Genomic DNA, 13,208 nt, shown 5'->3' with positions numbered 1-13,208 from the left:
TTTCACAGATCTTTTCTATTGTTTTTTAGTTTCTATTTATTTTTGCTCTGATCTTTGTTTCTTTAATTCTACTAACTTTGGGTTTTGTTTGTTCTTCTTTCTCTAGTTGCTTTAGGCATAAAGTTAGGTTGTTTATTTGAGATTTTTCTTGTTTCCTGAGATAAGCTTGTATAGCTGTAAACTTCCCTTGCTGGGTTTATTTTTTTAATCCAAACAAATTCTCTACCATATTTTTACTTTCAGGTTCATGGATTTTTTTTCACACATACACAATCTCCATTCTGTTCCTGTAGACTGATAAGATTTGTTTAATCAGTATGCTTTTCTAAAAGATTCATATAATTATGAATCTTGTGCCCCAAAATCTGTTAAATTCATAATGGTTTACAAACATAAACAGCCAAATATTAATGTTTTCAAATCTGCCCCTCCTCCTCCTTTCATTGCATCAGTTCAGTTCAGTTGCTCAGTCGTGTCTGACTCTTTGCCACCCCATGAACTGCAGCACGCCACGCCTCCCTATCCATCACCAACTCCCGTAGTTCACTCAAACTCACGTCCATCAAGTCGGTGATGCCATCCAGCCATCTCATCCTCTGTAATCCCCTTCTCCTCCTGCCCCCAGTCCCTCCCAGCATCAGGGTCTTCTCCAATGAGTCAACTCTTCACATGAGGTGGCCAGAGTACTGGAGTTTCAGCTTTAGAGTCATTCCTTCCAAAGAACACCCAGGACTGATCTCCTTTGGAATGGACTGGTTGGATGTCCTTGCAGTCCAAAGGACTCTCAAGAGTCTTCTCCAACACCACAGTTCAAAAGCATCAATTCTTTGGTGCTCAGCTTTCTTCACAGTCCAGCTCTCACATCCATACATGACCCCTGGAAAAACCATAGCCTTGACTAGAGGCTTTTTTGGGGCTCCAAAATCACTGCAGATGGTGATTGCAGCCATGAAATTAAAAGACACTTACTCCTTGGAAGCAAAGTTACGACCAATCTAGATAGCATATTCAAAAGCAGAGACATTACTTTGCCAACAAAGGTCCGTCTAGTCAAGGCTATGGTTTTTCCAGTGGTCATGTATGGATGTTGAGAGCTGGACTGTGAAGAAAGCTGAGCACCAAAGAATTGATGCTTTTGAACTGTGGTGTTGGAGAAGACTCTTGAGAGTCCCTTGGACTGAAAGGAGTTCCAACCAGTCCATCCTAAAGGAGATCAGCCCTTGGTGTTCTTTAGAAGGAGTGATGCTGAAGCTGAAACTCCAGTACTCTGGCCACCTCATGTGAAGAGTTGACTCATTGGAAAAGACCCTGATGCTGGGAGGGATTGGGGACAGGAGGAGAAGGGGACAACAGAGGATGAGATGGCTGGATGGCATCACCAACTCGATGCACATGAGTTTGGGTGAATTCTGGGAGTGGGTGATGGACAGGGAGGCCTGGCGTGCTGCAATTCATGGGGTCGCAGAGTCGGACATGACTGAGCGACTGAACTGAACTGAACTGATACCTTAAAGTTGCTATACTTTACTGAGACTTGAGCTTAATTACTAATGAAAAAGATCTTACTCCATATTCCAGGTATATTCTTAGGTCACTACATGAGATACCTGTTAGCAAAAAGTAATTCAAAACAAAACATTTACATTCAGAAAACAATTCTGATGTACCCAGTAATGAAAACTATAAAAATCTATATGAATTAATTCCAGAAATATGAAGAATACTATCCTATGAAAACCTATTACTCTCTGTGAAATATTACATAAATACAACTTCAGGAGTTGAAGGTGAATGTCATATTGTCATGTAAATGAGAGTCACACAGTATGCACCCTTTTGTACCTGGCTTTTTGGGGGCAGGTTTCCTGGTTTTTTTCATTTACCACTCAGTGCTTCTGAGATTTATCAATGTTGTTGCACTTATCAGTAATTCACTCTTTCTCACTTTTGAATCTTCCATTACACGATATACCACAATTTATTTATCTATTTACCAGCTCATGTACATTTCTGTTGCTTCCAGTTTACAGCAATTATAGACAAAGGCTCCTTAAACATTCTCATAAGTCTTTGTGTGTATACATACATATTATATTTCTCTTACGTAAATACCCAGCAGTGGGATCCCTGGGTTATCTGATAAATCCATGTATAACTTTATAAGAAAAAGGCCAAACTGTTTTTCAAAGTGGCTCACCATTTTACAAACCAACCAGCAATGTGTCAGAGCTCAGCTGTTCTGCATTTTCACATATAGTTGATACTGTCAGTTTTAAAATTTTAGTTATTCTAATAGGTGTGTACTGATATTTCACTGTGGTCATAATTTGCAACCTCCTAATGACTAATCACGTTGAGCAACTTCTCATATGTGTGTATTTTTAAGGGGGAGAAACATCTATCCAAACCCTTTGCCCATTTTTAAATTGGGCTGACTTTTTATTATTGAGTTTTAAGACTTTAGATTATCAATCCTTTATCAAGTACAGTACGACCCTTACATACAAATGAGTTCCATTCCAAGAGCATGTTCATAAGTTCGATTTGTTTGTAAGTCTAGCAAAGTAAGCCCAAGGTACCCACCTAAATCCACTACACAGTACTGTACTGTAAGAGGTTTATAATACTTCTCACACAAATAATACATAAAAAATAAAGAAAACATTTTAAATCTTACAGTACTATACCTTAAAAAGTACAGTAGTACCAGTTACATTACTGCTGCTTTTACACTTGCTTACAGACAAGCTGAGCTTGAAATAAAGATATTGTACTGGACTTAGAGAGTTCTGTAAACTACACAAAAGCACAACCACTTAAAGAGGATGCACGTATGTGACAATGAATGCCAGATATGTGAACTAACCTATATGACTGGACACATGGAACACATGTTCACATCTTTGAAAGTTCGCAATTTGAAGGTCCATATGTAGGGGACCTAACTGTATATGATTTGTTAATATTTTCTCCTATTCTGTAAGTTGTCTTTTCACTCTCTTGACAGTGTAGTTTTGAAGCACAAAGTTTTAAATTTTGACGATGCCCAATTTATTTCTTTCTTTTCTGCCACTGTACTTTAGGTGTATATCTAAGAAACAATGGTCTAATCCAAGGTCATAAAAATTTATGCCTATGTTTTTTCCTAGGAGTTTTACAGTTTTACATTCTGAATTAATTTTGTACGGGGTGTGAAAGAGAAGTCCAACTTCACTCTCTTGCATATGGATATCCAGTTTTATGAGCACCATTTGTTGAAAAGATTCTTTTCCTCTTTCACTTGTCTTTGCAACTATATTCTCCCAGTCAGTGATTTACCTGTTCATATTCTTAGCAATATAATTCTGAAGAGAAAAAGTTTTGAACTTTGATAGCATCAATCTTAAAAAAAAAATGGTCTGTGCTATTTGTGCCCCATCTAAGAAATTCTTCCCTAACTAAAATCCTATATATTTTCTATGTTTTATTCTAGAAGGGTTACTAGTTTTAGCTCTTACATTTAGGTCTATGATACATTTGAAGTTGATTTTTGCATATATTGTAAAGTAAGATTTAGGAATTGAAATCCTTTGTCAAGTCTGTTGAAAATCAACTGACTGTATATGTATGGATCTATTTCTGTTCTATTTATCTATATGTTTACTCTTTCATTTCATTACACTGTCCTGATCTTAAAATTCAACACTGTTAATACTCCAACTTTGTTCTTACTTTCCAAAATCGTTTTGGCTATTCCAGACCCAATATTGCCATATGAATTTTAGAATTAATGGTTACTTTATACAAAAAAGCATGCTTAGGTTCTGAGACCACATGGACTCTGGCTGGGGAATTCCTGACATTTTAATACTCAATTATCTAATTCATCAACACTGAGTATCTTTTTTAAGATGTCTCAGTATATGAAATCATTTTCAGTATACAGGTCTTACACACATTTTGTCAAATTTATCCTTTAATTTTTCATGCTTCTGCTTCTACTGTAAGTGGTGCTATATTTGTTAGGTCTATTTAAAATTGCTTATTGCTAAAATATAGAAATAAACTGCTTTTTGTTTATCAATCTTCTAGCTTACAACCTCAATGATAAGTTCTTGTAGGTTTTTCTGTAGAATCTTGAGGATTTTCTGTACCAAAAAAAAAATGCTGTCTGTATAAATTTTAATTCTTCCTTTTTAATCTCTATAATTTTTCCTTTTATCTTATTTCACTGTCTAAAACTTCCAGGACAACAGTGAATGAAGTAATGAAAGAAGACAGAGTTGCCTTTTCCCAGTTCTTGGAGGAAAGCATGTAGTCATACACAATTAAATATAATCTGAACTATAGGTTTTTTGTGGCCTCTCCTATTAGCATTAGAAATTTTCCTCCAATTCCAAGTTTGCAGAGAGACATCTGCAAACCAAGAATAAATACTGAATTTTTTCAAATGCTTTTCCTATATTTACTAAGATGATATTATGGATTTTCTTTTTAATATGTTAATACACAAATTGATATTTGAACCTTACATGAACTTTGCAATCCTGGTATAAATCCTACTCAGTCAAAATTTTAACAAGGCTAGATATGAATTGCTAAAACTTTTAATATCATTCTCTGTATTTTTCTTCAATCTAAAAACTAGACTAAACTACACAGGTTAATCAGTTTACATAGTTTAGCTTTTTATCTTCATTTTACTTATTACATTTCTACTATGGCTCCTTTACAAAATATAATGTAAAGGCAAACTTAATATTATGAAAGCAGCAATGTTGCATAGTAAAATCAGTAATCGATTTTTTAAAATGTGTTCCAATTCTTGTGATCTTACTTCACCAAACTATACTCTCCCACCCCCCCCCACTCTCTGTACTAACAAGCAATTATACTTTTGCCTCCCATCAAAGAACTGGTCAAGCTTCTCCATCTTTTCAGTTCTTCTGTACTGTTAAGTAAGGAGGTGAAGCAAATTAAACAGCACTAAAATTTTCCTGCAATATCAGTAAGATGTGCGAAATTAATAAAACTTGTTTAAAAGTTCACTATTCAGAATCTGGCATTATATTCCAAAACAGAATTAAGGCTATTTATAAAAAAATATTTTTATAAAAAAGACAGAAACAGAAACCCAAAAGATTGATAAGTAAAATTCTGAGGCAGGATTTCAAAGTGTAGAAATGATAAAAGAAAGTAAATCTAAAGTTAAAAAGATCTGACTACTTAGAAAAATAAAACTTTTCCAACAAAACATACATAACCAAAATTGGCAGATAATACTACAACAAACTCAACCTAACTGTATCAATATGTATAGTTTAGGAATAGATTTTTAAAAATGGAGTGGGGAAGATTTTATGACCAAAATTCTTATTATCAATTATTTAAGATGAAAAATTTGAAACTATTTTATTAAGTTTTCTAATCAAATTTTAAACAAAATATCTAATATCAAAATCTTATAAACATCTTTTTATAAAAGAACATCTGTCAAACTTAAGTATACACCAGGTTTCATGAAGAAAATTCATATCTTACAGCTAGGAGGGCTTTTCATATGTAATCAATTCTTAACCTGCAGGTATTAAAATATAACAGCTAATTCATTTATATAAGAAAAACAGAATAAATAAAACATTATTGAAATTCAATATGCATGTATGTTTAAAATATTTATGTTAACCATTTACTTTTTATTCCCGTCTCTGCAAGATATTTTAGATTTTCCTGATAAGCACTCAAACTGACAAAGTTTCTTTCCTATTTCCTTCTCATCTGATGTAGATACTATTGATGAAATAGCCAGAGTAAATAGAAAGAAAAAAAAGGGCTTGAATTATCTAAGTCAATATTTCATTTTATATAGTCTAGCATTAACCTCTACAAAAAATTACTTACATCTGCTTAAAAAGTTGTCAATATTTTTGTTTTTTCTTAAGGCAGGAAAATCCAAATCATATACCAAAGCATCCAATCCATCCTAAACAAATAAACAAACAAACAAAGTTAGTTTTTTTGGATCACACTATGAACAAGTTCCTCTTTCATGAGTATAAAGAATAAAACTTATGCTTTAACATTTAATCTGCTTAATCTGCCTTTCTCTCACACATCCTGCATTCATTTAACACCTTCTATAAGGTTACAGGAGTACTGGAAGAAGAGAAAGCTCATTTTTATTTCATACAGAGCAGAGGTCCCCAACCCCCAGGCCAGTACCAGTCCACGGCCTGCTAGAAACCCGGCGGTACAGTAGAAGTAAGCAGTTGTCTTCCACAAAATCAGTCCCTCATGCCAAAAAGGTTGGACACCACTGATAACAGAGTTTTCACTCTCTAACTCTCCCAGGCAGAGGAGCAGCAAAATTACCACAAACTGGCTACAAGTGACCTCAACTTATGTTCTTTTCTCCATATAAGGGCATGAAATTTTACTTTTCGCCTCCCTTTAACTACCTCATTTATTTATTTCAAACATTCATAAAAAACAAATGACCTACATTCTGGACCACAAATATTTTATAAGGTAGTATCAAATATTAGTTCCTAAAATGTGAAGTTTAGTGTAAAATAAATTCTGCATTTAGACACATTTTTATGGTTCGTATATAAATATATTGGGTTCTCTTTCTTTGAAACACTTTTTAGAACAACCACTAGTAAGGGACAAACATGGACTTTTACTTTTAAGGGGGACATTTAAGTATTATCTAAGCAAGAGCAGGACAATGAGAAGGTGTACCAATCAGTGTTGAAACAGGAATGCATCTGTTCAGATTATATCTTATCATGTGCCAAAGGGGAAACATTCAGACAATCCCAAGTCATCTTCATTGTATTTAACTGGGGAAATTTAGTTTGCTACAATAAAGCCCAAAAATAAAAAGCAGCAAAGGGAAACACTATCTGGAGACCATGAACAGTCATGTTCATAAAAGTCTGAAAGAGAAACAGAAGCTAGGGGAGATATACTTTGTGTTAAGTCAAAGGTATGAATAACTCCAGCTATTTTAGAATACTTAAAATATTTCCCTAGGAAACTGAAAAGTCTAGTCAAATCTTTATAGGTTTTAAAATATATCACTGCTTAGGTTGGAAACTGACCATGGAGAAGATGACTAAAGAGACCAACTAACCCTACTGCTGGCTTTTTAGAATTCAGAGGTTTGCACAGATTTTCTTCAGAGAAAAAGTCTCCCCACCAGAACAGGTTCATCTATCCTTGAGACACCTTTCTTAGTCTCATAAAGCATTTGAATATTTCTGTTAATGATTTTTACAATAAAGAGATGAGAATTTTTACTTGTATTGAAAACCAATCAATAAATATATTAATTCACTATTTTCTAGGACAAGATAAATTAAATGTATATACACCCCTCTGACTAGATTTTAAACTCTTTAAAGCAGAAACCACAGTTAACATCTCATTTTCTCCCACAGCATCTTCCAGAATGTCTTGAACAAGTGGGCATAAAATGTATGTTAAACCAATGATTTTTTTTTTGCTCCAGAGCAAATGTATTGTATTACTCAAGAAATAACACTTTCCCTATTAGATAGTAAGTTTCAGCAGACCATGTCATTCCAAAAAAATTGCACAGATTATAGAGTAATGCAAATAACACTAGCCCCACAATTTTAGGTCAAATTTTGATAAACATTCCTAGGAAATACAAGTAAGCATAATGTAATAAAATCAACATATTATAACATCTTATAATAACTACGATTTTAAGAGCTCCTACTTCCAAAGACACTTTCCAGTTTTAAAAGGTTCAGAACATCTAAATTTATGACAATTTAAGTTGTTTTCTAATACTGAATAAAACATTAGAAAGTGAGGGAACTGTGCATTAAACTTTACTCATAACATGCTCTTTCCAATAAATATACTGCAAAACTACCTACAATCTTAGTCCAAATAATTTTTTTAAGTTACTAAATGTTAGGAAAAAACCTCAAAAAATCCCTTGTTTAATTAACCACTACATTTCATAGTCAAGGCAAATAACAATCAGAAACATTAACTGATTTGTCCAACGCCACAGAGCTAGTTAGTAAGTTGTGTTACAATCAAAATACGAACTCTTAGTCTAATAGTTACAGAAATAACATGACCATGATAAAAACATGATTTAAAAACTCTGTATCTCTAAAATGAAGTTAGGAATTGAGAACAAACATGTATATTTAAGTCCAAGAAGTACCATTTAAAAACTAATAGAAAATCACAGGTCATATTCTTCTAATTAAAACTAGAAAGTACACTGGTTAGGACTCAAACCTAGTGTCCTGAGTCAAAATACTACATTTTTTTCTAGTACGCCACCATGCCCTCTTCTGCATGACCTTCCCCAAACTACCTATGAAATCAAACAGCTTACCTTACATTAGAGTTATTTTTTACTTTAATCTCCACAGCTCGATTTCTGATGCGACGACTAAGCTGAACCCCAGAACTGAGCATGGCGTTTTACTCACAGCATCGCAGATACTGTTGGCTCTCCTACCCCAACTATTTCCTCCTTCTACCTTCCCTTCCTAATTTAATCTTGATTTTGTTCGGGCAACCCACCTTTCTCCATGAAACTATGAGCTTCCATGAAGGGAGAGATCTTCTCCAACTCAAGGAGGTCACTTCTAATTTAAGCTAAACACGGAGGCCTATTACTCTTGCCAGTGTTCAGCTGAAGTACAGGAACACGGTAATAATCTGGCACATCAAATGTGAGGGGAAAACCTACAGAAAGGTTTCTGGGGAAAAGTTTCTTCTCTCATGAAAGAGATACATGTCAGAGATAGTCTCTTGTTTTATGAGAAACTGTCATATCTCTATATGACACTTAAACAACAGCAGCCACCTTGGGGCCTCAAGGGAAATTGGCAGGAGACAAAGTTAAACAGTGAGGACAAGAGACATGAAAGATGGAAGGAGCCCGAGTCTGTGATGCTGCTTCTGAACCACTGAATTAACCTACTCTGCAAACTATCCTTCCCACTCTATCTCAAGATAATACATTTTCCTTATGGTTTAACTCAATTTACATTGGATCTTCTAATTCTTGTGACCTAAATGAAGTGAAAGTCGCTCAGTCATGTCCAATTCTTTGTGACCCCATGAACTGCCCATGGAATTCTCTAGGTCAGAATACTGGAGTGGGTAGCCTTTCTCTTCTCCAGGGGATCTTCCCAATCCAGGGATCGAGCCCAGGTCTCCTGCATTGCAGGCGGATTCTTTTCCAGCTGAGCCACAAGGGAAGCCCCAAAATACTGGATTGGGTAGCCTATCACTTCTCCAGCAGATCTTCCCGACCCAGGAATCGAAGTGGGGTCTCCTGCATTGCAGGCGGATATCAGGGAAGCCCCTCTTGTGACCTAAAGCACCCTGAAATACACAGAGTTCATTAAATGCCAATGTAAGAGATATAGGACTTGTTGCACCAAAAGGGTAAGAGAATCATCCATTCAAACAGTGAAACCAGGGGCAAGACGGGGCTGACAAAAAGTGTCACTCTTTGGTAAACACTGTTTGTATAACTGAGCCTCAGTTTTCTCTTTTATAAAATGGAAATAACTCACTACAACTCAGGCTCTGTGAGAGTTAAATGAGTGACGTATTCGACCCTTAAACAGTTCCACTTTTCACTCTTTATTTCTCTAGCTGACATTTGAAAGCTCTACAAGTTAGTCTCACTATTGACAGAAATGACATAAAGAGAAAATATGTATTTTAGTCATGTGGTCATAAAACCTCAAGAGTAAATCTCAGGTCATGATATTAAAAACTTTCTGAGTGTAGAAATACCATATATAGTTAAAAGTTGGGGGTTTTTTGGGGGGGGGGAGATAATGCATCTGACTAGTCTTAACAATAGAATTCAAGCATGCATTTGTTAATGGAAAACTAGCAGCCTCCACTAACTGGTATACAGTCACTAGGACTAGGTGTCTGGCCCTATCACCATATACTTTGATTTTATAATTGTAGGAGACAGTATACAGTTTTTCAGTATCATTCATAAGCCAAAATTATATTTTTTTATCAGAGAAATAAAATGGGCAAGAAGGTATCCTCCTAGCATAATCTAAGGTATATACCAACAGAGGCTATAAGGGGAGTCAAAACACTGAGGTTGAGGAGAGGGATGCAGGCTTCCATTTTAATGAAGTAGAGAAGCTACACAAGGTAATACAACCTTAGAGTAGGACAAAGAATTCTGACTTTTATTCAGTACTCTGAAATTCTGTAAAATAATGGAGAATAAGGCTTGCCACTTCCTGAAGTCCATATTCTAGTACCAGAATTCAGAACCTTAACAGAAATTAACATTAATTATTATCCTCCCATAATAATCAATTATTATAGAGAGGAGTCAAGTGTCAAAGAATTACAAAAGTTAAATTCTTTGCTATGTATATCTGAACAATGATAGTAGACCAGTTGGAGAAGGCAATGGCACCCCACTCCAGTACTCTTGCCTGGGAAATCCCATGGACGGAGGAGCAGGGTGGGCTGCAGTCCATGGGGTCACAAAGAGTCAGACACAACTGAGCGACTTCACTTTCACTTTTCACTTTCATGCAATGGAGAATGAAATGACAACCCACTCCAGTATTCTTGCCCCAAGAATCCCAGGGACAGAGGAGCCTGGTGGGCTGCCATCTATGGGGTCGCACAGAGTCGGACACGACTGACGCGACTTAGCAGCAGCAGCAGTACACCAGTTATGACTGTATTTTGAAAGAAACTAGTCACATTAGAGAAGCGTTGAAAACTTTCACATAAACAGACAAAGGCAACCATAATTAACGACAAGTATAACATTTTGCAAGAAACTCTAAAGAATGGACATTTCATATGTCTTAAAAAGAGCTGGTATTAGGAGCAGGGAAAGCACTAGTTGTGTTACCTCACAACAGAGTTTAAGTAAAAGAGAAAGAAGCAGGAGGAAATTACTCAACTTAACACCGCTGCAAACTTCAGTCTCTGGATAGTTCTGAATTACAAAAGTAAGATTCCTGTGTAAAATATCATTTAAGATTAGGTCCATTAGTAATAATACACTTGTTATAAAGTACAAGCATATAAAGGCACTAGGAAAGAAACAAATACTATGTATAAAAAAAATTTCAAAATCAAAATCGTTACTATTCTAAATAAGTTTTTGAGAAACTATTACCCCTCTGCAAAAAAAAAAAAAAAAATTTAAAACTAAGGCAGTAAAACAAGGACTTTTGAAAATCAAAAACATTTTCTTGACTATTGTCAAATATTTGATGACAGTTGGTGTACCACTTAAAGAAAATACTTTGGGTCCATGTTAATCTCTTTCTTACGTAAAGAGATAAGAAATTTCTCAAAATAAAGCAGTGATATGAAAATGGAAAAAGACTTTCCTCAGGGAATTTTAACAACTTCTGATATTAAACTAAAATATGTTTAAGCAATGTGACATTACTATATACATGCCAGTGCATCCTAGGATAATTATACAACAAAAAATTTAGTATTCCAAATACTTAGTTAATTAAACATACAGTGGCTTTTCCCAACCAATCTCAAACTATACCTTTGCAGCTTCATTTTTCTCTACATGCATGTATCTGTCCTAGAGTCACCTCCCATTGCTCAGTCTACCCCGCTGCCTTCTTACCTGCTCTTTTCCCCAGCTAGAACATGAATATTTCTTATATGCAGACTGCCTCAAATGTTTGTGCTGCCTTCCCCAACACTCTGAGAAAATGTTAAAAAATAAAACACCTCCTATGCACTTCCTGCTTCAGGAATTACTGTACTTGTTATAATTATTTGTAAGTCTGCCTTCAGAAAACAGAAAGAGTAGTAGTAGTAATAATACTGATGATAAAAACAGTAAAATACTTTGTCTCTGGGAGCTCACTGGTTAGTAGGTATAAAAAGTAAATTATATGGGATCCTGAGTATTACAAAGTACACAAACAGAGAAAAGACTGCTTAACTGGAGCTTCATAAAGGACATGAAATATGAGATGACCTTTATTTCTCTTTAGCCATTCTTTATATAGAATTATAGTTAATTTACAATGTCGTATTACCTTCAGGTGTACAGCAAAGTGGCTGAGTTACATATATATCTATCCTTTTTCAGATTCTTTTCCATTATAGGTTATCACAAGACACTGAATACAGTTCCCGGTCCTTGTTGTTTATCCCTTTTATAAATAGTAGAGTGTATCCATTCATCTCAAACTCCTAATCCCCCCATCTCCTTTTATAACCAAAAGCCTGTTTTCTATGTATATGAGTCTATTTTGTAAATAAATTCATTTGTATTATTTTCTAAGATTTCACATATAAGTTATATCACATTTGTCCTTCAATCTCTGACTTACTTCACTTAATATGATAATCTCCAGGTATACCCATGTTGCTGCAAATGGCATTATTTCATCATTTTTTATGGCTGAGTAATATTCCACTATCCTATATTCCACTGTATGTATACACACACACACACACACCCCACATCATCTTTATCCATTTATCTGTTGATGGACATTTAATGCTTCCATGTCTTGACTTTTGTACATAGTGCTGCTATGAACATTGGGGTACATGCATCTTTATTCCCATCAACAGTGTAAGGAGGGTTCCTTTTTCTCCACACCCTCTTCAACATTTGTTATTTGTAGACTTTTTAATGATGGCCACTGACCACAGTAAGGGGACACCTCATTGTAGTTTTAACTTGCATTTCTCTAGTAACTAGCAATGGTGAGCATCTTTTCATGTACCTGTTGGCCCTCTATATGTCTTCTTTGGAGAAATGTCTCTTAGGTTTTCTATTTATTTGATTCAGTTGTTTGTTTTTTTTGACATTAAGCTGTATGAGCTGTTTGCATATTTTGTAAATTAATTCGCTACTGGCAGCATCATTTGCAAATACTTCCTCCAAGACCATAGGTTGTCTTTCGTTTTGTTTATGGTTTCCTTTGCTGTCCAAAAGCTTATATGTTTAATTAGGCTCCATTTGTTTGAGTTTGTTGATCTTTAAAGAAGAGAATTTGAAAAGAGCAAGATGGAGGTGGGATAAAGCAATCTAAAGGGAAGAAAGGCAAGAAAAATTTAAAGAATGAGAATAGGATGTTCTGGGTCCATAGATATGAGGAAGAGGTGGTGCGGGAAACAATGTGAGGATGGGTTAACGAATGTGTATACCAGGCTAAGAATTTTGGTATTTCTGT

The 13,208-nt window shown here is 35.1% G+C and overlaps 1 protein-coding gene across 1 annotated transcript in view; it reads right to left on the bottom strand.

Moving 5' to 3' along the window:
- The window catches only part of ROCK1 (Rho associated coiled-coil containing protein kinase 1), a 127,393-nt gene that overhangs the window by 83,937 nt on the left and 30,248 nt on the right, over positions 1 to 13,208 (bottom strand). The window contains exon 2 of the mRNA XM_005697060.3: positions 5,881 to 5,962. Coding sequence (XP_005697117.2) covers positions 5,881 to 5,962 — 82 coding nt within the window. The remainder of the gene's footprint in view (positions 1 to 5,880; positions 5,963 to 13,208) is intronic.

The sequence above is a fragment of the Capra hircus genome, chromosome 24 (assembly GCF_001704415.2).
Source record: "Capra hircus breed San Clemente chromosome 24, ASM170441v1, whole genome shotgun sequence".
Classification (NCBI taxonomy): domain Eukaryota; kingdom Metazoa; phylum Chordata; class Mammalia; order Artiodactyla; family Bovidae; genus Capra; species Capra hircus.
The sequence above is the reverse complement of the archived record's forward strand: the minus strand, read 5'-3'. Positions and strand labels throughout refer to the sequence as shown.